The sequence below is a fragment of the Canis lupus genome, chromosome 20, assembly GCF_003254725.2.
Source record: "Canis lupus dingo isolate Sandy chromosome 20, ASM325472v2, whole genome shotgun sequence".
Lineage (NCBI taxonomy): Eukaryota > Metazoa > Chordata > Mammalia > Carnivora > Canidae > Canis > Canis lupus.
The window spans coordinates 1,874,703-1,900,491 of record NC_064262.1 but is presented as its reverse complement, the minus strand read 5'-3'; the positions used below and the strand labels follow the sequence as shown (position 1 = coordinate 1,900,491).

Sequence of the window (25,789 nt, the reverse complement as noted above, 5' to 3'; positions counted from 1 at the left end):
TCTCACCTTTACAAAGGCCATCCCCTCATCTCTCTTCTCCATCAGTTCCTCAGTACTTCACTGCTTCCCCGAAGGTCTTCCCACATTCCTGGGGGCCTTCCTCTTACCGACTCTCAAGGATTTGTGGAAGGAACCAAACGAGGAAATCAAACATACTAGGTTCATCAAACATCTTCAGGGCTTTCACAGGAAGGACTCATCTTGGACATTTCCAGAAAGGAAAATTTGCATGAGAAGCTCCAAGACATTTCTGCTAAATCTCAGATAAGAAACACTAGGAATGGTAGGTATCCACCCATTCTGAAGGCAGTTGATCAGAGCCGGGCATTTCCAGGTAGAGACCAGATGGCAATGCTGTTGAGACGAACAAGACTGCTCCATTTGGTGGCAGAGCCAAATTACCTCCAGTCCCTGCAGTGTACAAGTCTGTTCTCTGGTTCTCAGGGATTCCACAGAAGTCACAGAGGCAGCAATCACCAACTAAATTCCCTAGGGAGAGCACATGGTTTTGGTTTTTGCACAGCCCCACAAAAGACAGCACTTACAGCCACATCTCCCTCCTACCGGACACCGAAGTTGGAAGATGGGAAAGCCTTCAAGGGAAGTGCAGGAAAGCCTGCCTGATGACATTAAGACACAATTCAGACCAACAGCCAGCACTATTTAGATTTTATTTCATTCTATTAAAAATAAAAACTACAGAAACAAAAACTGAATATACAACGAGAGGATGGGGAATACCTCGCAGGAGTAAACCAAGGAACACAGCAATGGTGATGGCCAGTCCCTGGCTGGGCACCATTGTTACCAGGGATAATTCTCATTCCCAGCTCGCTACCACACTGACCCCGAGGGAAGCAGCAGGGGCGGGGAGGTGCTATGCCACATGTTGTGCGCTCTTCTGTCCACAGTTTCTCTTCTCACAGAAGCCCAGAGAAACCCGCAGGATAGACTTCAGAAAAACATTACAAATACCTTGAACTTGCTCTTTGGCCAAAGTGGCAGAAGCATCCAGCACTGGGGACTCACACCAAGAGGAAAACAAGTTCTCATAACACCCTCCTGTGCTCGGTCACCTCAAATGGACTCTGATCCAAGGTGGAGACAAACCTCCCGCAGGCGGAGGGCTGCCCAGCGGGTTAAAGAGGCAAACTGCCCACCCCAGACGGCGTGAGGAGCAGAAGCTGGAGCCAAAGAAACAAGCACCCTCGTTCCCAGCCCAGCCTGAGCCCAGGAGACCAGGGGTGCAGCTGGGTGGTTCAGCTGTGGAGACCTGCACCCGCCCTCAGTGTCCCTCACTGGTTGGGTTCCGTGTGCCTGTAGAGTGTGGAGTCAGCCCCAGGTCCGCCCTCCTGCCTATGATGTCCACAAGCTACAGTGGACGGTCCTGAGCCTCAGAACTGCTGAAGGATCATTTTCCGTTTCAGGTCATGGCTGAACCTGTTCATCCTGAAGAGCTCACTGTCGTAAAAAGCAGACAGGTTGTGGATGTTGATCTGACGAGCCTGAACAGAGAAAACGTCAAGTGAACCATGAGAATGGGTTTCAGCCTGTCTGCAGCAGGGCCCTTGATTCTTGTCCAATGTCTGAGGTCCACTCAGGGCAGCGGGGGGTGGGGGGGGTGGGAGTGGGGGGGTGTCAACCAGCACAGAGGTGACGGAGTCGGGGTATGGAGACAGACACAGGGCATGAAACCTCAGCTCTGCCAACTGCCTGTGAACATGGACAAGCTACTTACTCAGCTGCCCTGTGCCTGTCTCCTCTGTAACACGGATGGTAGTAATAGGACCGACCACTATCAAGGGTGTTAACAGCACAGAACAGGGCTCAGCACACCAGGACACTTAATAAAGGGCTCCCATCCGAGGTCTGCCCACTTAATGATGCAGCAAGGACTTCTTGCCCCCAAAGAGGACAGACAGCTCTCCAGGAAGCACCTGTGTCCATACCTTGTCCACCAAGTCCTTCTCAGGCACTTCAATAGTGTCCTGCTGGGCCCCAAAGCGGTTGCGCTGGTATGTCACCTGTTCTGCCACTAACTGCTTCAGGATGAAGAGCAGCAGCTCATTGTTATCACGCCGGAACGAAAGGTAGCGGGCAAAGGTCTGCAGGGAACAGCGGAAGTCACATGATAGATACCTTCCTCACCAGGACCCTCCAGGCTACTACGGGATGACCAGTCCCTGCCTCCACCACACTCCCATCATGACTGGCCAGAGCAGCCAGGTCAGTGAGCTGTGGCTGCAGCCAGGAGGATGGCAAGGCCCGGATCCAGAGCCTTGGGAGGCCCGCCACGGCCGCCACACTCCCACCCACCTTCCTCATGCTGCGCATGACACTGAACTTCTGCGTGTCGATGAAGCTCTCCAGCATCACGCGGATGGCCATGCTGACGTCATCCTCTATCACATAGTCGCGCAGGTGAATGCGCGCGTGGGCCTCTGCCATGCGGATCATGGACTCAATGTGCCGCACTGTGATGGGGATGCTGCCTGTCGCCTGGAAGAAGGACAGCGTCAGGTCTGCTCAGGCAGGAGACAGAGGTGAGAAAAATGGCGAAGTGGCACGGCTAGTGGCTCTGACAAAGGCCACACGCTCGGGGCCTGCCACTACCCCGCCTGCACCTTCTCTCCCCCAGCTCACTGTGTGCACCCCAGAGTCTGTAAGGTTTGTAGCCAGCTGTACTAAGTTTTGTCACATGGTAAGTACTGCACATACCCCTGCAACAGAAGTGGGAAACAAAGAAGCTGTTTGTATAAAAACTAGGTCAAATTCTCTCCAAGGACTCAATGAAGCTGCTGTCTTGGTTAGGTGGGTGAGACCTACCAATCTACAAGAATTCTGCAACCCAGGGATACCTGGGTGGCACAGTCAGTTGAGTCAACAACTCTTGGTTTCAACTCAGGTCATAATCTCAGGGTCGTGAGATTAAGCCTCATGTTAGGCTCCATGCTGGGTAGAGTCTGCTTTGAGATTTTCTCTCTCCCTCTCCTCCTGGCTCACTCAAGCTCTCTCTCACTCTCAAATAAGCAAATCTTAAAACAAAAAAAACCCACACAATCCTGCATTCTAGCTGCATGCAACGTGCCTTTATATTTTGCTCCCCCATGAAAGAACTGATATGTGTTCAGACAACACGTTTTGGTGAAATTCACAAAATCAGCACAGAACTTAACTAGTGGCCAACACTTAAGACACCTTGGCTTCAAACCCAATAGACCAATGCATGCACGTTTATGTTCCATCTGGAACAAAATGGTTAGGAGACAGCTACATCTAATTTTTTTTTTTAAGATTTTATTTATTTTTTAGAGAGAGAGAGAGAGACAGGGCAGAGACACAGGCAGAGGGAGAAGCAGGGTCCCTATGGGAAGCCTGATGTGGGACTCCATTCCAGACCCCGGGATCATGACCTGAGCCAAAGACAGACGCTCAAATTCTGAGCCACCCAGGTGTCCCTCTACATCTCATTTTTTAAAGGCATTCTAGCTCTAGGTCTTCTTAGATTAACTGACTGCACAGCTAAAGAAACTTCCACGGTGCCTCCCTCTCTGCACCCTACTCCACCCCCTCCGAGGCTGCACCCTAGGCCCTTACCATGGACTCTTTCCTCAAGTCACTATACATCTTGGCCACCTTGTCCTGGTCCATCTGGTTGAGCTTTGGGTGGACCTTCTCCTTGGCATAGATGATGTACTTCTTCAGGACTTCCTGCGGCAGGGGTTCCACACCATATGTGTTGGGCATGGCAGGTTCCTGGGTGCCACTGCTACCCAGCCCCTCCTCCTTGTTGCTGGGGTGGTGTCTGATGTGGCTTCCAACCACAAAACGGGCGAGCATCTCATCCTAAGACCAGAGAGGGCAAGTTGCAGGGTGAGTAGAGTCTCATGACCTGGCTTGGAGTAAGTCAGCTCGTTGGAAGAAGAGAAAGCTGCATGTGCCGGAGAATGACATTCTCACAATAGCATCATCCAATGCCTATTGTGTGCCAGGTAGCTGTGGGTGCCGGGGGTAACTGGTACACGTGACAAAACCCTCATGGAGTTTGCCTCTTGGTGAGGGGAGAGGGAACAGAGACAGCTTTCAAAATAACCACAGAGAGAAACATGCACAGGGTCGAGGGGATGAAGAAACTCCTCCAGCTGAGGCTGCCAGAACGCCTCAGCCATTCAGCAATCTAGAAGAGCCTTCCAGGAAGAGAGAAGAGCACACTGACAAGCCAAGGCCTGGCAGCTGCAAGGGAGGGAAAGGGTGTGTGTGGCAGGGGTGGATGAAGTGAAGGGAGCAAGGAGTGGAGACAGGCCCCGGGGCCTCATGGGGCCAGTGGATGCTCTGCTAGTTACAGCGAAAGCTGCCAGTGGGTTAAGAAGAGGCATAGTCCACCTTATGTTTTCAGAAGATGGGCCGGCCTCCAACTGAAGAAGACCTTATATGGGGTGGGAGTGGCAGCCAAGAGGCCGACCATAAGAAATGGCAGTACTTTGGGTCAGGGCGAGAGAAGCCGGGACTTGGGTTGCAGCAGGGAAGCAGTGAGGGGCAGGAGGGTGCCAGTGGGAGGGCCCCTGGGCTCTGCTGTGAGACAGTGGACTATGCTGGCTGGGTGGCTGGCACAGCCCAGGGGAGGAAAAGGAAACCACGGCTGACTCTGGGACAAACACCACAGTCTGAATGGTGCCCGTCTCCTCACCTTACAGAACACAGGCCTTGAGTCTCACTCAAGGTCCCCAGAACCTACTGCACGGGACTGGGACATGGGGTTGTGTACCTGGACTGGGTCCACCGTGTCCCTCACCACACACAGGACATCGAAGCGGGAAATGATAGGTTCTGTGAGGTCCACGTTATCTGAGAAGGTGAGTGAGGGGTCATAGCGGCCACCTGAAACATAAAGGCACCCCTCCATCAGGGTCACGCTCCCTCAGATCTGCTCTTCTGAGCAGAAAGTTCTTGCCAACCCCAAGATGCTTCAGTAATAAAAGAAAAAAACAACTTTGGAAGAAGACAAGACGCTGCATCTACCAGGCATTCTCGACGACTCAGAAAAGGACTTTCCCCCGTGCACTTGCCTGAAATAGCCTTTACACCGAGAGTCTAACCAACTCCTAGCAGGAAAAACCTAGAATAAGATGGGCAAGGTGCCTGGGCTCCCTGCCACATGTTGGCTGGGATCAATAATCAACTCCACCCAACTTAGACAACGCGCTAGATTCTTGCCTCGTCTTCTGAGGAAAATGCCCAAAACTGGTTCTGAGAACACAGCTCAAAAAAGACTGAAAGTCCTGCTTCCACGAACCCGCAACAAGACCCAGGGGACAAAGGAGGGTTTTCGGGTGCTCAGCTCCTTCCTCAGACCGTGGGACTAGCCGAGGAGTGCTGCAGGCTCCAACTGCCCAAGGCAAGGCCTCTCTGGGTCTTGCCTCCCTCTGGCAGACTCCCTTGACTCCATGGCAGACCCCCACCCCATGCCTGGCATACCTATAGGGTTAGCTGCAGCGATGATGGTGCAGCGAGCCTGCAGGGAGGTGACGATGCCAGCCTTGGAGATGGAGATGCTCTGCTGCTCCATGGCCTCGTGGATGCTGGTTCTGTCCTGGTCATTCATCTGCATGAGGTTCAATGCATGACATTTGCTCCAACTGCTATCCTGTTAACTACACCCCAAATCCTATCACCACATGGTCCAAGGACCTACCTTGTCAAATTCATCGATAAGACACACTCCTCGGTCAGCCAGAACCAGGGCGCCTGCCTCTAAGGTCCATTCCCTGCTGACGGGGTGCCGCTGGACATATGCCGTGAGGCCCACAGCCGAAGCCCCCTGCCCAGTGGTGAAGATGGCACGGCTAGACACTTTCTCGATGTATTTGAGGAACTGAGACTTGGCTGTGCCAGGATCTCCACATAAGAGCACGTTGATGTCGCCTCGTACCTTGTGCTTACCCCCTGGAGGAGACAGGATGGAGGGGAGGATGGAAGGGAAGGGAAGAGTGCAGAACATAGAGCTGGGTTATCCCTAGTTTCTCAGCCTACATATGCTGATGGCAAACCATATCCTCTAGAAAGGGATGCAAGACTCTAGGACTAGTGATCCTATTTCTGGAGAACTGAACCCAGAGAGATGGGGGCATAAGGCCACTTGTATAAAGACACTCTTAGCAGGGATCCCTGCGTGGCTCAGTGGTTTAATGCCTGCCTTCTGCCCAGGGCGTGATCCCGGAGCCCCTGCATCGAGTCCCACATCAGGCTCCTTTCCGGGAGCCTGCTTCTCCCTCTGCCTGTGTTTCTGCCTCTCTCTCTGTGTCTCTCATGAATAAATAAATAAGATCTTTAAAAAAAAAAAAAGACACTCTTAGCAAAGGTTAAGAATCCGGGAGCAGTGCAAATAATATTCTCCACCGAGAGCCACATATGCTATGCTACAGAAACCTTGATACAGTCGCTTATGGGAATAAACCTGCTCAGTACACACCAATACAAAAAGATGCTCAAAACATGGTAATGAACAGGAAATTGAAAGCTAGGTATTTTATCTAGTCACTTACACAGATACAGGAAACACTGCATTTATTAACAGAAACATACACATGACATGGGAAGTGTGCTACTGTGTAAGTACACGTGTAAGTCTACAAGTGGCCATGCAAAGGCCCAACAGTGCACACACACATTACACTGATCAGAGTGACCCACCAAGAAGGGACTGGATTAGAAACAGTGCTCAGCGTGGACTTTCATCTTTCTGTGACTTCTAACAATTTAAGAAGAGGATGCAATCATAATCACCTCTCCATATTTATGTATTACTTTTATAGTTAAAACCGCCCAAGATAGGGCAGTCCGGGTGGCTCAGCGGTTTAGCGCCACCTTCAGCCCGGGGCCTGATCCTGGGAACCCAGGACCGAGTCCCCTGTCAGGCTCCCTGCATGGAGCCTGCTTCTCCCTCTGCCTGTGTCTCTGCCTCTCTCTCTCTCTCATGAATAAGTAAAGAAAAAAATCTTAAAACAAACAAACAAACAAAACGCCCAAGATGCCACAGCCACAGGCTACGCTCTCTCTACAATGACTGAGCCACACATGGTCTGGCCATCTGCTAACACTTACTTTCTCCCCAGGCACCCAGCCTTTAAATGCCAAGTCCTGCCTTGTCTGGTACCTGCAATGCAGAGGTAAGGGTGGGGGTGGGTAGTACCCAATGCCGCTCACCTGGGTTTTTGGGCTCCCCTCCAAACAGTGCCAGTGCCAGGCCTCTCTTGATGTCTTCATGCCCATAGATGGAAGGAGCAATGCTGGCAAAGATCTGAACGGGAAGAAGAGCCAATGAGAATAGGAGCCTCTGCTCTGAGTCTGGGCCTACCCCACACATGCAATAGATCCCCTACCCACTCCAATCTCAGGGAACAAGGGTGTCTCCAGCCCCAGAGCCCACACCACAGCTGTCACAATTCTGCCAGGCCCCAGCACTGAGCCCTACTTTCTGACCCTGGGTCATGCAATTAGCTGGCTTGTCCTGAGAATCACAGAACTTTATAGAGCTTAAAAGAACTTTGGTCCCACCCTTTTTCTGGTCCTATTCAGAAAGGACTACCCAAAGGTTGCAGAAGGGAGACAAGACCCAGGTCCACGAAACAGTGCAGTGTGTGGGAAGAGGGTGGGCTGATGGAAGACAGGTATCACGGCTCAAATTCAGAGGGCGGGGTAGGTTCTAAGTGAGAGGTTTATACAAGTGCCTGGCTCCTGGGTATGCTCTGGTAGCCAAATATGATAAATATGGAGCATTCAGAAGATGGGCCCGCCAGGAAGTCACCATTTCAACTGCTAAGTCACAAAAACACCTATTTGGGTGTGAGACAGAGAAGAGGAAAAGACAATCTCAAAATCTGCATGATTTTTAAAGATAAAACCAGAGACATCAAAGAAATGTCTTGCTGGTAGGAAGCAGCTTCCATCTCTACCTACACGCTTTTACTGTTCTCCACCTTTCTGTCATCTGCACGGAGGGGCTCTGCAGAAGCAGTGCATACACATCCTTTCTTCCTGCCAGGTGGAAGAATCAATCCCTCGGGGCTATTGGAAGTGTGAAGGTGGGAGAAACTCCATTCTTAGAGCTGGAGTTAGGGTTCAGCGGTTTATCCTGCGGACAGCTACTCTCCACTGCTGCCAGAGGGCAGTGTAACCAGCAGGTCCTTCTGGAAAGAGGATCTGCCGATACCACTGGTGTTGGGGCAGAAATGCCTCCGGCTGTTATTTTAGGTAGTAAGTTAGGGGTGGAGGTCAGTTTCCACATGGACACTTTTGCTCGTTCTTTCCGTGGTCCTAATATGTCCTACAAAACCGAGCCCAAGGAGACATAGGACAACATTAGCTGGTGAACAGGGTTTCAGGCCTGGTACATGTAGAGGCTGACCTCTCTAAACATCATTTTCCACTGAAGGAATATTATACTTCCCACAGGCCTATTTGGAGAAATGGCCAAACCCAGGTCTGGGGCAGGAAATATGTAAGAGATACCTGTGTTCTTATAAAAGAAAGAAGGAAGCTATCAGAGAGACCTGGAGTCATGCCAATAGAACTCAGGGACAACGGGCTTCACACTTGGCAACTAGAGGGACACGCTGGACATCACCCAGATGGCCACTGCAACACCAAAGCCTCAATGACATTCAAGTCCGTTCATCTGTAATGATGCTCAATGGTCACCTCAGGAGGGGAACCATTCATTATTTTGAAAACCGGTAAATGGAGGGAAAGCACTACCCTGCTTTTTCCCAGAGGACCTCTACCTAGGCACAGTCCAATAGTTAGTAAAGACAAATTTCTCTATGTAGAAGTATTCCAGAACATAAATGAAGAAAGATGTGGAGTTAGAAGACTCTCATTTTGCAAACCAAGGATCCTTAGTGGCTGCTAACATCAGAGAGACAAGACGCCCTGGTGGGAACGTAGACCTCTGGGGCAGTCTTGCCACAGACCTCACCCAAAAAGAAAACTTGGGAGACTGAGTAAGCATGTGCATTGAAGGCACAATTCACAGAATATACACAGCCCAGGAATATGTTCGACAAAGACAAAATCAGCAACACCTAGACTGTAGAAATCTCAACAGGACAGACGACTCAGATTCTTCCACAAAACTGAGGAAATGGAGAGGGGACCTACGACTGAGACTTAAGAGACAGATCCACCAGTCCCAACATGCGAGCCTTCCTTGGATATCGACACCAAGAGACTTCTAAAAAATAATTAAAAAGCAGGATTATCTCAGAGATGTAGACACCAATCAAATACTTGGCATTGTGGAACCTGTGTTTAAAGTGTTGTCGTGGCGCTGTGGTTAGATTTGGTAGACAGAACCAACAAGACATCCATGGTCAGCTACTGTGTCTTGAAGTAGCTGCATAGTAACTGAGGGATAGGCATGTCTGGATACAGCGGGTGTATACTCATATACACTCTAGTATAGTGTATACCCTCTATACCACACTGCCTGGATGGGGATCCTGCCTCTGCCATTAGTGGCTATGGCGGGTGGCAGCTTACTTGACCCTGTGCCTCAGTTTATTCATCAATAAAACCGGCACCCGTGACACCTCCATTATAGGATCATTACTGTTGTTACTCTCTAGAAATTACCTACATGGTGTCAAGACGATGCTTAGTGTTCAGTATGTATGGCTCTTCCACTGCAACTGCACCCTCACCTGTGCTGGGAATGTCAGGAGAGCCAATCCGCCATGGATGTCTCATCCTCCTGTACATCTTGTGGGTGTGGCAAGGCTGCCGTCCCTGACCTCTCTTTACCCAACTTTTCTCAGGGCCGTTCCTGTAGCAGGCACCCCTGCAAAGATGAGGTAATGTCTTCCTCCAGGACTGAGAGTAGCAGGCTTCTTCCCTGACTGTTACACACCAGCTGCCCAGACTCCGCTCCCCTTCTGCAAAGCACCCGCTGTATCCAGATGGGCCTCCCTGTAGACTGGAGGACAAGGGAGCAACCATGCTAAAGCCTATGCTGCCCTGTTACTGACCCAGCTGGTCTGAGAAAGTAACTGGCAAACGTACTGCTGGTAATAAAGGTAAAATGAGGGGCGCCTGGGTGGCTCAGCTGGTTAAGTGTCTGCCTTTGGCTCAGGTCTCAGGTCGTGTCCCTGGGGTCCTGGGAACGGCCCCAAGTTGGGCTCCCTGCTCAGTGGAGAGGCTGTTTCTCCCTCTCCTTCCCCGCCCAACTCAGGTATAACTCTCTGTCACAAATAAAATCTTAAAAAAATAATAAAAACAAAAAAGGTAAAATCAAACCCAGACCTGCCAAGGAATGACCTGCTTCCCATGAAGTAGTCCACTTAACCCTCATAATGATCCTAGTTCCTCCATATCACTAAGGAGGAAACAAACCAAGGCTCTGGTCAAACTGTTCCTAAATAAGAGAGGCGGGACCTGACCCCAGATTCCTCTGAATCTGAAGCTCATGCTCTTAATTCTCAATACACACCGCCCCATCCCCCTGCTCAGAACAGCCCAGCATAGAGTGAGGCCAAGTTCCCACCTACACAGCTACTGTGAGCACAAGAAAGTGCCCAAGGGCTATTTTTATCCTCCTCCAGTCCACATACACTGTCTGGGGGGGGCACACCCATCCAGTTTTTGTAGGAACAATTTCACTTTTGTACTGAGCATGCAATAGCACAGCATTCACATGTGCACCTCTATGTAACCTTCAAACAACTCTACTGGGTGCTACCCACCACATCTCACCCATCTTACCCATCTCACCGTATAGAGGCCAGATGCTCATCTGATCACACAAGGATTACGCCAAAGTCCAAACCTAAGGAGTCTGGCTCCAGACTCATTCTCCCATTAGTTGTTTAAAATCTGTCAGGGGTGCCTGACAACCACTGGGCAGCTCAGTGGTTGAGTGTCTGCCTTTGGCTCAGGTCATGATCCTGGGGTCCTGGGTTCGAGTCCTGTGTCAGGATCCCCACAGGGAGCCTGCTTCTCCCTCTGCCTATATCTCTGCCTCTCTCATGAATAAATAAGATCTTTAAAAAAACAAATAAATAAAAATTTTTAAAAATCTAAGTTTCAGGCATGGCATCTACCCCTTGACTATTTCTGTGATCAGGCACCACAAAATCAAATGTCCCATAGGCAAGTAAGCTGAGCTCATCAGGTTAGAGGGTGGAGCAGTGGGTGGCTGGGACAGATAGCAGGGAGCTGTCCCCATCTGAAAGGACAGCTGCCCCTTGGCTCTCCCAAGAGTAGTTGCTGGAGAAAAACAAAGACCTAGCACTGACGGGTGCTTGGATGGTCACAAACTGAGGCTTCCAGATTTTTAGGTGCAATCTCTTAATTCCTAAAGGATGATAACTAATTCAAAACTAAATGCAATAAAAAAAGAAAGGGAAATAGAGAACCACCTACCAACCAAACCCGTCAGCAGGATGCAAGTGGCCCATAGGCCACTGATTTGCAAACCTCTGGCTTAAATAATTCAAATGAACCCCATCATTTTTGGATCTTGCCTGTCATCCTTTCAGTTTGTCCCCAAAACTGCCAAGTATGGTTTCTTTGTCCAAGTTCTTGGTAAAAATATCCATGCTAACAGTGGACAAAGGGGTCAGTACAGACCAACCCTCCCTGGTGATCATGCAGCCCTCCCTCCCTGACAGTGTTCAGAAAGGTGTCCCGCAGAGATGTCATCATCTATAGGAGGGGCCCCTCTAGATCCTTCTCAAGGACCTGTTTAGAAGGCACCCTCTGCAACCCTGTGGAGGTCACTGTGTAAGTGTATAGGTTTAACTGAACTTGAGCAGCCAGTACCATGCTAGGACGTGTCTGCCTGGCAAGATCAGCTATGCAGACAAAAAGGCAGACAGGGTAACAGCTATCGAGGTCCAGCAGTGTGGCCAGAGCCTTCTATGTTAGGGCACCGAGGAGCAGTTCTGGAAGTCTGGGGCACAAGGCATACACAGGGACTGCCCTGTCCCAAGCCTTGTTCAAGTCCAGCACGTCCTGTCTTCTATGCTCTATCTGCTGCTGTTCCTGTCTCCCCAAGAGAGTGGGAGAGCAGTGGCTGAGAACTGAAGCAGAGGGAAGAGGGCAGTGGCAAAGTGTTCTAGAAGCACACTGCTCCTTCAGTGCGTGCTCACAGCTGATGCAAGCCAGGTGCGGAAACTGCCTCAAATACTTGCGAAGAATCTGAAAACAGGACCATTGTATTAGTACTAATTTTCCTCTGCAAAAAGCAGGAAACAAAGAATCGTGGGTTGTGGCTGTCTTCCTCGGTTTCTGATTCTGTGAAAAGGTCCTGTTTCTTTCTTATCATCGGGGACCCTGATTAACTATGAGCTCCAGGAAGGGAAGAATTGTGTCTGACTTCCCAAGATCCTAGAACACGGCCCTACAAGCATTCAAGGTCTGAGCTTGCTGGCAGAATGAAGCTCTCATTCTCCAAGGTTGGGAAAACCCCTACCTATCCTGGTGGAGCCCCAAATCTTGGTGGCCGAGGTGGACATGATGGAGGTGAGTGCGTCACATATGGTCCTGCCCTCTAGGGAAGGATCCCGTTTGCTAAACCAGCCAAATGGAACCTGCGCTGATTCACTGATTCACCTGAATTGAGGGTCTGGCTCATAAATCCCTAGCTCCCCCACCTTCAGCAAAAATGTCTACAATTAAAACAAAAAGACCTCATAAACCTAAAACCAACTTGGGGATGGTGTTCTTCCTAGAGAAACAAGAGTTGGTAGGAGTCTGATTTCTTTGTAAGAGGAGTTATTCCTACTGTCCACCTGTTTCAGCTTTGAGCCTGGGCTTGACTCGATCCACTGACTCCTCACCACAGCCCTGTCCCACCGAGAAGCCAGTCTGGACACCAGCACTCAAGCTCCTCCTCAGAGTGCACCGCCCCCTCTCCCTCAAGGCAAGTTTACCAAGCCAACACTGGGAAGGGAAAGAATGAAGAAGGGTAGACCCCAGGACCTGGGAATCAGAACCATGGTTCTGGGTGCTCCTCTGGGAGCACGACAATCCCACCCAGACTTCCACCTGCCTTCTCCCCAATTTGCTGGTCCTTGGAGAGACTGGTTATCATCTTCACGTCTTCGTCTGTCAGTTCCCCCACAGCGACCTTATTGTCCTTCTTGGCTACGTGGTTGGCTAAGATGACAGTGGCAAAGACAGGGAAGCCGTTGGCCGTGTTGAGGGAGCCATCATAGTTGTTGTGGTAGATGCCAGTCAGCTCCTGGGAGAGGAGAAACAATCCAGAGGCCCAGCCCGGGGTTAGACTCAGGGGTGAGGTCCTCCTCCCCACTGCCTCCATTGTCTGATTCTCCTCTTCAACTCCTCTATACCAGACAGCAAAAAGAGTAAACCAGAAGATTAATCCAAAACATTCCACCGGCCAGTCCTTTACAAGGAGGGAAAGACTCTTCTTCCCACTGCCAGCAACCCTCTCTGCACCATAGATGCCGATGCTGATTTCCTTAGCAACTCGGCTCCCTCTGGGCCTGCTTCTGGGCCACTTACTATCTCATCTCCTGGCTTACAGCTGTCCACCAGATCAGCGAGGAGGATAGCATCCTTGGAGCGAGGCAAACGGCCAGCCGCCACTTTGCCAGGACTTTCCTGAATTCGGATGCGCTGGTAGTTCTGGTAGATGGTCTATGTGGGAAAAGCAGAAGGTCAACTTTGGACTCCTTCAAGCACTGACTTATGTCACCTGATCCTGGCCATGGCCCCATGAGGAAGGAGAACAGACAGGATTCTTATTTCCATCAACTGACTAGAAAATGGAGAGCCATTCTAGAGAAGATAGGGAACAAGCCTATTGGGACCAATGCATCAGTGGACAGTCTCCACTGCTGCCACTACCCCGTGGATGCCTCCTGCCAGTCAAGCACCTGCTATATGCTGTGGAGCCAAGCCCTGCTGCATACAGACGCAACAGCCAGGCTGCCTAGGTTCAAATCCTAGCTCCGTGTCTTGAGCTGTGTGATCTTAGGCAACCATGTTCCCTCTCTAGGCCTTCTCTGCGGAATGGGGATGGTAACGCTCAAAGTAAACCCTCAGGGTAAGGATTAAACCATGTCCTATGTCAAAAGCACTGAAATCAATGCCCAACAAACAGTGAGCTCCACTAAGTGTGGGCTCTGCTGCCAAATGTCACATGTCAACATTTTGCTGTGCAATTTAATGTCCATTATTTCATTTCATGTCTAGAAAAGAGGCCACATAACACAGCCGTTAAAAGCAGACACTCTGGGTTAAAATGCCAGAGTTCTAACCTTTGGGCCTCCTCCTAGCTGTGTGACCTTGAGATCGGTAATACCACCTGCCTCAAAATGTATAATGAAAACTGAATTATACATCATCCCCTACTGGCACCTTGCAAAATACTCCAGAAACCTCAGAAGTAATTATTACTCATGTAGAAGCAGGGCCTGAAACCCTGTTCCTGTTTAGACTTCTCAAGAAGCTTCTAGGAAAGTAGACTCTTAAGGAGGATGAGCTAAGCAGGCAGGGGACTCTGGGCAAAGGTGTGGGCTCGGCTGACATGTGGCCTTGCAGTTCACCCGACCCAAGCAAGGTGCACCTCGACTTTACATCAGGTCTGCTATTGGCTCTGGGCTGCCACAATCATAAACCCTCAGGGGTTTTCTGATAAAGTGGTCTCAGCCAGAGCACTTCTCAGGCGCAGAGTGCTGAGAGGTCAGCAGCAGATAATCGCAGCAAGGCCATAAAGGGAGTCTGGGCGTCCCCCACCAGTACAGGGATGACCCCAACTGTAGAGATGCAGTCATTCGAATACAAAGACAAATGTCCCAGCAGCTTTCAGCAGGGCCTCCTGAATATGGCACCGCGATGTCTAAGCTAGTTATAAGCTAGAGGCCCCCAGTTAGAGGCCCAGAGAGGTTGGTACCAGAAATGTCAAGGGAAAGCCCCTGAGTAAGGGATGGGGAAACAGGTGCCTTACTATGGGGGCAGCCTGACAAGTGAGCCCAGTTTTGCCAGATCTACACCCCCAACTTAAAAAAAAAAAAAAAAAACACATCAATTTTGACATTTTAAACAAAATGATCTAGTTTTAAAATATTGGCATAAGTTCTTGAAAAATGCCCCACAGGCCAAACTAAACAGGCCAGCCAGATAGATCTGATTTGCCTCAGGGTGTGGCGAATACACAAGTCTATGCTGTTTTCCCACAGCTGCCCTGCTAATCTAACTGCTTAGAGGTGGGGCAGGCCCTGTGTAGACAGGAAGGGCAGCCAACAACGGGTGCAGCCTCTCACCTCCTCCATGTTGACTTCAAAGGGGCCAGCTGACTGACACTCAGGACAGGAGCCTGGCTTCACCTCCTGGTTCTGGGACTGACAGAAGGGCCCCAGCACGAAGCTACACTTGTTGCAGTTGTACTTGACCATGCTGAGCTGGGGCAGGACGCCTGTGCAGCTGGTCACCACCCCGCTGGTGCGGATTAGCTGGTTCAGGTGCAGCTGCCTGCAGACACGAGAGGGCATATCAGTGGCCTGGAGGGCCATATGATTGATCCATGCCATTCAGAGATTGGGGCTATAAGTGAAGTGGATCTGGAAAATTTGGGGTCTGGAGCCATCAGATCCACATCATTACAACCAGTACAAGCCAGAGTGCCAGGAGTGAGAACTCTCCTTGGCCATAGCCAGCCCACCCAGGCCTGTGGCCCTGTTGCCGCTCCCTCTAACGAAGCTGAGCCACAGGGTGGTGGGAACCCAGACCCTCAGGCTCACCCTGCCCTTGGCTTACCTCAGGGAGCGCAGCTCCTCTACCAGAGGCAGGTGGGAGATGCGCACATGGATGTGGCTGGCGATGCGGTCGTATTTTGGGTACATGGCCAGCACAACCTCCAGGGCAGCCTCATCAAAGATCTGCAGCAGCTCTGCTGGTGCCTCTGGCAGGAAGTAGGCCAGGACATGCTCCCGGGCTGCCAGGTCTTCATAGTTCACTACAAGGCTCTCGCGGTTCTCTGGTGGTAGGAAGAGAGACCAAGCAGAGCTCAGCCAGGGACACAGCAGGCAATTTCTTTCCCTTATTATTGCACAAGGGGGAGGGCCTGCCCACCCAAATCCTAGGCTTGGCGCCAGAAACCCCAGCCCTAATTTGAGCGTGCCCTGCTTTAGCTACACGACTCAGATGAGTGATACATCCTGAGCCTCAACTTCCCAATCTGTAAAATGCGGACATCACACAGCATATGAAATCACATTAAGGGAAATAATACATGCGGGATGCCTTTTACAGGAGGACTGCAAACTCAAAATGCCTAAAAGGGCCAGGAAGGAAACCTGTGAATAAACTATGTCAAATACAAGACAAAAAGGGAGTGGAGTGGACAGCAGGGGACCAAGATCTACATGCCTCCTCTTAAATGTAATTCCCATTCCACAGAAATGTACTACTTTCTGACTCAAGTAGTAATCCAGACTTTTACATCAAACATGTCTTATCTTAAGCATGTCAAACACCACTTCTGTGGTCCAGACGTTCCTGGACAGCCAGCAGAGCATCTGAGAGCATACAATGCTTTTTGTATTTGCCTGATGATGGACACCTCGGGTGTCAGGTGCTGGCTCCTGTCTAGCGACGGGCAGGTGGCTCGGTATTCCCTGCAGTTCACATCCCTATGAAACGTGCTGTTAAAGGCCCAAGGGAATGACCCCTGGAGAAGAATTCTGCAAGGTGAACTGAGGTAAGTGGAGAGGCAGACAGGACACGTGAAAGCCGTACCTTTACACATGTCGCTGATGCGCTCCTTGAAGACGTTGTGGCCGTGGCCATCCACATGGGTGCGCAGAAAGTTCTTAAAGCGGTGGTGGATCTCCAGGCGTGGGCCTGCCATGCTCACCCACTCACGCACTGAGTGGCCCTTGAGGTCCTCTAAGTTCTCGATACTCTCAATCATGTCTTCATCCTCCTCGCCATCCTCTGTGGCCCGCTCTACCTGGCGGCGTTTCCGGGAAGGGCGCTCCTCGTCCTCCTCATCACTGTCTGGGGGCCAAAGGGATACCCTCATGTGAAATTTTCCTGCCTTCCCCAGAACTCCCTTTCCTGGCCTCCCGAGACTCTGGAAGCTAGGACCAGCTTGAACCCTTGGAGGTGCAGACATTTGAGCCTACCATACAGAAGCCCACGGCGCATGCGGCCCAGGCCCCGGCCAGCCTCTCGGTCACGCTGCCGCATTGCCCGTTCTGCTGCCTCTCTCTGACTGGCTGTCAGTTCCTCCACGTCCTCATCATCCAGGGCCAGTCCCTCGGCCTCGTAGACATCCAGTTCTGGGATGGCACGATAGTCCCTGAGGGAACACCAAAACATACCCTGTTGGTATAAAAAACAAACAAACAAACCCAAAAGCCTGCCCAGGAGCTGGTGCTACTCCAGAAGAGTCCCAGATTAGGCAGGCTGGGAGTCCCCAGGCCAGAAATACAAAAGGCTCCAAGAGGATCTCCAACAGAGACAAATTGTGGTCAGTGCTTGCAATGGAATATCACTCAGTCTTCAAAAGGAAAGAAGGCTGACCGTGCTACAAGGCAGGGGAATCTTGACGACAATGGGCTCAGTGAAATAAGCCAATTACAAAAGGACAAATACTCTTAGGATTCAGTTTGGGGAGATGAAAAAGTCCTGGAGATGTTTGCACAACAATGTGAGTATACTTAGTGCCCCTGAACTGGACACTTACAGACGGGTAAGATGGTAAATTCTGTATTTTTTGTATTATGTGTGTTTTGCCATGATAAAAAGCAAGGGGAAGGTATGTCCAGACAGCTTTGATCATCCAATACGAAATAGGAATTTGAAGAACCACAAAACCTTCAGGCAGCCAACCCCAGTTTCCCAACGGGGCAGAAATTCTCCATGTACTTTCCCCTCCCAGACAAGGTCGCCTCAAACCCCTTGAAGTACTGGGAAGGTCTACTGACATCAGCCAAACCAGCCTCTCTGAAACACCCGCCCACTGCCTCAACCCTCTCAGCTACTCTGAGACCTAAGAGGACTTGTTGTCCACGATGTGACCTGTCAGGTATTTCAAGGGGAATGCTGTCTGCACAAGAAACCCACTGAGAGCAAGGACAGCTTTCCTCCCTGCAATTCTGGGAAGTAGACATCATTACTCCATCTGTAAGATGAGGGAACAGGATTATGGAGATGATAGGGCTTTTGCCAAGAGCCACTCAGCAAAGCTGGGTGTCAAAATACAGTCCAACCACAAGCTGCAGGCTGTTCCCTGATACCATCCTACCTCCCTGAGACAATTGTCTGGAAAATTCTCTTTTTTTTTTCAGAGTAAATGGTTAAGGGGGGGGGGGGGAACGACTGATGCTTCTTTTTTGGAATGAACTCAGAATAAGTAATCCCATATTGCTGATACCAGAAACAGATCCCAGAACCAGGTAAATGTATGAGCTGATTCATTTCTGAATTCTTAAAAGTTCTCAGTTAAAAGATATTTGTCACACTTTTTGAGAATTCTAAGTCACACAAAATGTCCTCGGTCCTCAGTGAAATTCTAGTTGGTCCGTAAAAAAAAAACCAATAAATTGGGCTTTATCAAAATAAAAAACTTTTGTGCCTCAAAATACGCTATTAAAAAAAAAAAAAAAAGAAAGGCAGACTGGAAAGAAAATATTTGCAAATCATGTTCTGATAAAGGACCCAAACAGAATAAATTTTAAAACCTATTGTAATTCAGGAATAAAAAAAATCAAGCAATCCAATCATAAAATGAGCAAAGGATCTGAACAGATATGTCTCCAAAGATATATAAATGGCCAATAAGCACATAAAAAAGATGTTCCAGGGCAGCCCAGGTGGTTCAGTGGTTTAGCGCTGCCTTCGGCCCAGGGCGTGATCCTGGGGACCTGGGATTGAGTCCCATGTCGGGCTCCCTGCATGGAGTCTGCTTCTCCCTCTGCCTGTGTCTCCGCCTCTCTCCCTCTCTCAGTGTGTCTCTCATGAATGAATGAATAAATAAATAAATAAAGCCTTAAAAAAAAACAACAACAAAAAAAGATGTTCCACATCATTAACCACAAAAGAAACGCAAATCAAAACCCCAGTAAGACATCGCCACACACCCACTGGCTAAAACTGAAAACCAGAAAATAACAGGTGTTGGCAAGAACTAGAGACTAGAACCCTCATACCCCAACTTGTTGGAATGTAAAATGGTGGAGAGCTTTCGGGAAACGGTCTAGCAGTTCCTCAGAAGATTAACCACAGAGTTAACATACAAGCCAGATACATGCCGAAGTAAATCCAAAACGTACGTAACAACTTCAGAGCCGATTCTTCCCATGGTGTGGCACATATGGCACATCCACTCTCATCATCTGGGGTACTGGTTCTTAAAGCAAAGATCCAAAAAGTCCAGAGAGCCCCGGCAAGTCCTTCTGCTGGCTCCCAGAGGGCACTCCCCATGGATCATGGGGTGGCCTGTACAGTACTAGAACCCCTGGTCAGAGTAAAAGGTGGCCCAATGGAGAGTCTTCATAAGCTCCTGGGTATTCAAACAATCCTACTATTAGTATATCTACCAATCCTGGTTGTGAATACATGGTAGCGCCAGGAGATACCCAACCCTGCTCCCTTGCAGGCATATTCCACTACCTTACCATTAAGCCTTGTAACCTTCAATACTCGTTTATATTTTTATTAGGAAGTGTGACAATATCTAACTCCAGGCCTGATACAGATCAGGCATGATTTATTGCTGAACTGCATTAAAACTTTGATTCATCAGGCACCCGCACAGTTTCTCTGATGTTACAGAAAATCACTCAGCCGCCTGCTTCCTGTTCTTCCAAGTCACCCATGGCATCCCTGATGCGGTCCACCACGTGAAGAACTCCTTGCATTCCCTAAGGTGCTCAGCTTGGAGCTGAGGCTTACCCAGTCTGTGACACAGCAAGTTACACACACCTGTGTTGTGATTCCATGAACCTGTCTCCCGCAGACCCCGCATCAAGGTGCACTCATAGGCAAGGGTACTCTGATTCACCTACTTCCCTGTACCCAAAGCAAGGCCGCCAGCCACACAATGGGCTCTCCAGAGAACTATCTGCTGAGTGCCTAGCCTTGAATGAAAATACCTCTCCATGCCATCTCCAATAAGCTCCTCTCCATCTTCTTCCTCTTCATCCAGGGGTCCCTCTGTACCCAGAAGCCCCTCAGACTCATCCTCAAAGGGGGGAAGATCACGGCCAGGGCTAGAGGTCAGGGCATCCATGCGACGGGAGCTTCGCCCTGGGCTGGAAGTAAGAGGATCACTTCTCCGCCGCTGGGCTGGGCTGGATGCCACAATGAAGGATTCAGATGATTCCTGCAGGACAGAGAAGGTGAAGGTTGACTTAGTATCCTATAAGGCTGTCCTTTCCACCTGTAACCCTGTCCCCTGACACTCCAAACCCCCTCCAGCCTCAAGACTTTGCATTTGATGTTCTCTCTGCCTGGAAGGCTTAACTGTGAGGTCCCTGAGCCAATGGCTTCTCAAACATCACTTCCTCAGGTTCTCCAGGCACTGACGTTTCCCCATGCCTCCTCCATGCCCAGTCACTAAGGACACCTCATTTGTTTACGTACCTGTTTCTCTGTTGCCCCTGCATTCCTCTCCTGTCAGCCTGCCTTCCTACCCCATAATACGCCAGACACTGCGGCAGGAGTCAATACAAGAATGACCCAAACATAAGAGATCTGGAATTTACTGGGCTAAGGGACAGACAATAAAGACGACGAAAGGACAGAATATACTACAACACGTGCACGAAGACGGGGACCTTGTCTGTCCTGTGCACACGCCGCGCCCGGCAGGGAGCGCGCCCCACAAGCAGAGCGGACCGGCCCCAAAGCTCGGGGTCGGGGATTCGGAGCTCCCGGCCCGGGGCGGGACAGGCGCGTCCCCGGGCGGATTCGAGCGGCGTGGAGCCCGCCGGCTCTGCAGACCCCGCCAGAGAGGTGCAGGGGGGAGACGGCTCGGCTCCGAGGCAGAACCCAGGGGCCCCAGCTCATCCGGAGGCCCCACCGGGGCGGGGCGGGGAGGGGCCCGGGGCCGAGAGCGCGCAGCCCCCCGCCCCAGCTCCCCGCGCGCCCGCACCGCCCGCGCCCCCAGCCCTCGCGGGGGCCACCCGCCGCCCCCAGGCCCCCCGGGGCCCACCCGAGCGCTCACCGCCATCCCAACGCCACGCTTCCCGCCGCCGCTCCAGCAACAACCAGTTTTCGCGCGAAAAGCGGCTCACGTGACCCGCCCGAGCCCGGGAAGCGTCCGGAGGAACCCGGCGTCGTGACGTCGGCCTGGTCTGCGAGCGCGGGGGCGGGGCAGAGGAGGAGGCCCCGCCCCCGCCCCGGGGCGCCCCGCCCACTCCGCCTGGCGCGCCGCCCTGCTCCGAGCGGTCGGGACCCGCGAACCGGGGGGGGGGGGGGGGGGGGGGGGGGCTGGGGCTGCGAGGACTTGGGTCGCCCCGTGGCGGTCCTCCAGATGAGGCCACTTGAGGTTCAGAGCCCTGCCTTCTGAGGTCTCCGAGAGCTCTCAGGCTGAATCCTCCAAGAACCCAAACGGCTCCATAGTTGTCGAAGGCCACGATTGATGTTCTAGTAGAGCTATTTTCACCGAGGAAAGCAAAGATGCAGAGGCGTTCCAAACAGAAAGAACGCCATTTCTAAAGATGCAGAGAGCGTGGCACAGCGGGGATCTCTAAGAAATCCCGTAGTTTTGGTTCAACAGTTTGTGATGCCCAGGACGGGGGAATCCCTCAGGCTGCTCTTGGCTGGTGGCCGGTTGAGTTGAAGGCTGTTGCTGCTGTTCTTCCCTTGGGCTAGGGTAGGTCCCCTGGTGGGCAGGGCAGGGTTGGATGGCAGCCCTCTCCGCCACAAACAAGTATCTCTGGATGGAACCCAGTGTAGGTGCAGGAGGGATGATGAGGACTGGGAATATCCAAGAGACATTTAGGAGATAGAGTCCATGGGTGTTGGGTATTGAGCAAGACGGAGGCGCCCAGGACCAGATGGCACCCCCTCTAAGATGGGGAGTGTAGGAGGAAGACAAGTTTGGGGGGAAAGAAGAGAAGTTTGTTTCTGGCTGGGTTGAACCTGGGCCCTGAGTGGAGATATTTAGGAGGTCATTCAGTGTTTAGGTCTGGGGCTTGAGAGAGTATGGGCTGCAGTTGTAGATTGTCTTGAGAGTGGTTGGACAGTGAGTGCCATGAGAAGAGAAGCCCTGGGTCTCATACCTGGGAAACCCTAGTAGATAGGAGGTACCAATAAAGGATGCTGGGCAGGGGAATGGGATACTGGGAGCTACTAAGGAGAAGCTAGAGAAGGGATGGTGGGTGGGATTGAATTAGTTATCTATTGCTGCATAATGAATTATCCTGGAATCCAGCAGCTTAAAACAATGACTATGTATTATTGACGTGACTACGGGTTCAGGATCTGGCTGTGACAGCTGGGTGCCTCTGCCTCGAGGTTTCTCACAGTGCTGCCATCAAGGTGCTGGCATGGCTGCAGTCTTACCTGAAGGCTTGGCTTGGGAAGGATCCACCTCCCTCATGAGGCAGGATTCAGTTCCTCCCAGGCTGTTGAATGAGGACCCAATTTCACACTGGCCCTTGGGTGGAGGCCTCCTTATTTCCCTGCCAGGTGGGCCTCTCTTTAGGACATCTCACAACATGGCAGCTGGCTTAGCTCAGAGCAAGTGAATGATAGGGGGAGAGAGGCCATATGAGACAGAAGTCACGTCCCAGAAGTGATGGCTCATCACTTTTGCCATTTTCTGTTTGTTAGATGCAAGTGGCTGCATTCAGCGCACTCTTGAGGGGAGGGGATCAATCAGGACCATCTCAGAGGCTGCTTTCCAGCAGGGGGTCAAGATGGTAGATAGGATCAGCAGGTGACAAGCGGCCAAGAGGTTAAGTTTGGTAGGGACCAGGAACCATGGGTGGCCCCAGCTATAGCACATCTGTGCCAGATCAGCATCAGGTGTCACATTGGTGTGTGTTGAGGAGGGTGCAGGGAGGTAATAAGGGTGAAGGTGGACAGCTCTTTGGGGAAGTTGGGCAGTGGGAGGGGGAAGTAACAAGTGGGATGTGGGGATTAGGAAGGGCCTTTCTTTGAGATGAGAGATATTTGGGCATGTTTACATGCTAATAGGAGGAGGGTAGGAGAAATGGAAATGCGGAAGAGGGTAGGGGGAAGCTTCTGTTATGCCCCCCCCCCCCCCCCCCGTGATCCCTGCCTTCTGCTACTCACACCTGTGGGTTATCTCCTCCCACATGGACCAGAGTTGGTCTGTGTGACCAACAGCATATGACAGAAGTGACTGGATGTCATTTCAGAGATTAAGTTATAAAAAGATTGTGCCTTTTCTCTCCTCTGTCTCCCTCTCTCCGTCAGATGACTCACTTGGAGGGAAGCCAGCTGCCATATTCTGAGGACACACAGGCAGCCAGCCCTGCGAACAGGCCCACAGAGTTGAGAACTTGGGACCCCAGTGGAGAACTGGGGATCCCAGGCAACAGTCATGTTGGACTCACTCTGGATGCACATTACCCTGGGGCTTTATTTTTCTTACCTCAGTAGGCATCCAGCACTGGACATCATCAAGGACAAGCCTCCTCCCACCTTCAGCTTGGGGTTTTCATCCTCAAAATCTCTGTCTGGCTGCTCCTTGTCTAGGCAATGCATCAGAGAAGAGGTCAGCTCATCTTGGACTAAGCCTAGCTTTCTCTCTTTGTCAACTGGTCATGAGGGGCCTCCTAGCAGGTCATAGGTGTGAATGAGGGAGAGATGCCGGTGGGACTGTGGTAGATGATGGAAGAGCTACAATGGATCACATATGATCTGTTGGGCCCACCTGAATTTACAACCTAGCAAGCCTGATAGAACCCAGTTCATTGGGAACAGCTCTGGCCTTATGGTCACTCGCCATCCCCTAGTCATCTCTATGAAGGGCCAGTAACCTAGTGGAATTGCTTTTTGAATTTGTATATAATTCTCCACTATAGGTGGCCTGGCCTTACTCTAGAACCCTAGGGGTGTACATTATGGATTTCCTGAGAGGGCTTGCCATAAACTTTACACCGCATCTTTACCCACCACCTATGCCTCTAATATTATAGGATCCTTGGGTCCTGCAACCTATGAGACAGCCTTTTTCTGTGAGCCATACTCAAAGCTGGAATCTTTTACGTCGCCCAGAGATATATGGGTCACAGCAGAGTTCTTAGATGTGGAATATACTGTCTCCAGCACCCAAAGAGTGGGTTCTGGCATTGTGCTTCCTTCCCTGGAGTGGGGTATGCAAGATGCAATCATTTTTCCTTTGGAAGGGATGTCCTGGTGTGCCCCAGACCACTAGACTTCACTGAGGTGGCAAGCCCCCACATCTTCACAGGAGTTATCTTCCATCTTCTGGAGCACCTATGTCTCATCTAGGTCTTCATTTACTTGTTACTTCTTGTTCAGCCAGCCAGATTAGTAGGATGTCATTGATACAGTGAACTAACGCAAACGTTCTGTCAAGGGTTCAGATGGCCAGGACTCTTTGGACTATGTTATGACCACTGGCCTGGGGCAAGGCCATAAATGTGAGTGGCTGTCTTTCCCTGTGAATGTCAGTGGTTTCTGATACAGATGGTCAGATTGCACGCCAGCCCCTGGGTACCTGAGGTCATGCTGCTCCATGCAAGGACACTAGCACGGAAGCTGTCATTGGGGCTACTCCTGGCTTGAGTTTGCAGCAATCCACTACCATTCTCTGTATTGTTTTAAGGTCAGACTGATGCATTAATTAGGGATATGATGGGGCCTATCTCCAATTCCATATGTTTTAGATCTTCATGGGAGCACTAATCTCTGCATTTCTCCTGCTATGTGATATTGTTTTTTTACTTACTGTGTTGCCTGAGGCGGGTGGGTGGGGCAAGTTTCAGGGACTTGCACTTGACCTTCACTTCTGGGAAAACTCCCCTCATACAGACCAAGGAACCATGTGGGCACACTGCCAGCCAAACCCAGAGGTTTATTCAGCCTTGCTGGCTGCTCCTTTGGCTTCGATGGTTGTATGACCATTGCACCTTACTTTTCTTCTGATAGCTGAGCACTGTCATGCTGTTTCTGTCATTTGAAGATTTCCATTTCTCTCAGGGAGCCCTGTTCTGTAACAGCCATGGTTCAGAGAGGATGATCACGTCTGAGCCTGGTGCAGGGCAAGGAAGAGAACTTGAGAATTAGATCCTTAACTACCATTTCTTGACCTTCACTGATACCACACTCTGTCCTGTGTGTAGGGGATACTGCAGTGAATAAGACCCTGACTCTGCCCTGAAGGGGAGGGGATGATATAGATACCCTAAGTTATTCCACAAGTTGAAATCCTGCAGAAACCTACACATGAGGCCCAAAACTCAGAACATAGAATGCAGAATTGTCCCTTGCAATAATAATCAAATTCCTCCCACCCCCCAGAAAGTTTGTACTGTCTGAAAAAAAAATTTACAAAAAAAGAAAGATGGAGGGCAGTCTTTTGGCCTGGTCACAGATTGTCCATTTCTTCTTCCTGGAACATGGTAAGAAGGAAGTTTCCTGCTCCTTTGAGGTTAGGAGTGGCCCAGGACTTGTTTTTGCCAATTAAATGTGAGTGGTAGTAATGCTTTTAGTTTCCTGGCAACTCTAGAAATTGACCCCGACTCCCCCCATAGCCCATTCAGGAAGGCAGGCATCTGTGTGGAGCACAGTCCCTCCCAGCTGATACAGAAACTGTGCACCT

General features: G+C 50.8%; 1 protein-coding gene across 2 annotated transcripts; it reads right to left on the bottom strand.

Moving 5' to 3' along the window:
* Nucleotides 1-652: 652 nt before the first annotated feature.
* MCM2 (minichromosome maintenance complex component 2) lies at nt 653-21,330 on the bottom strand. 2 transcript variants are annotated; one of them, XM_025448020.3, is made up of 16 exons: nt 21,194-21,330; nt 20,121-20,350; nt 17,148-17,323; nt 16,759-17,019; nt 15,778-15,997; nt 15,285-15,492; nt 13,522-13,656; nt 13,046-13,237; nt 7,204-7,297; nt 5,693-5,943; nt 5,476-5,602; nt 4,766-4,878; nt 3,598-3,846; nt 2,317-2,499; nt 1,950-2,105; nt 653-1,505 (listed from the first exon to the last, which is right to left on the bottom strand). In XM_025448020.3, exons 1-16 carry the CDS (start codon nt 21,197-21,199, stop codon nt 1,395-1,397), a joined length of 2,712 nt encoding a protein of 903 aa, XP_025303805.1. In that variant the 5' UTR covers nt 21,200-21,330; the 3' UTR covers nt 653-1,394. The 2 variants fall into 2 exon arrangements, with proteins under 2 accessions (XP_025303805.1, XP_048953800.1); XM_049097843.1 differs by lacking the exon at nt 21,194-21,330 and adding an exon at nt 20,611-20,729.
* Nucleotides 21,331-25,789: the final 4,459 nt, after the last annotated feature.

Excerpts from the sequence above, each read along its gene's own strand:
- MCM2 (XM_025448020.3), bottom strand. Across the intron at positions 17,020-17,147 it reads GCGCCGTGGGCTTCTGTATG|ACAGTGATGAGGAGGACGAG; the intron begins GTAGGCTCAAAT and ends TTTGGCCCCCAG. Across the intron at positions 13,238-13,521 it reads GTAAGCCAGGAGATGAGATA|GAGCTGACTGGCATCTACCA; the intron begins GTAAGTGGCCCA and ends CTCCTCTCCCAG.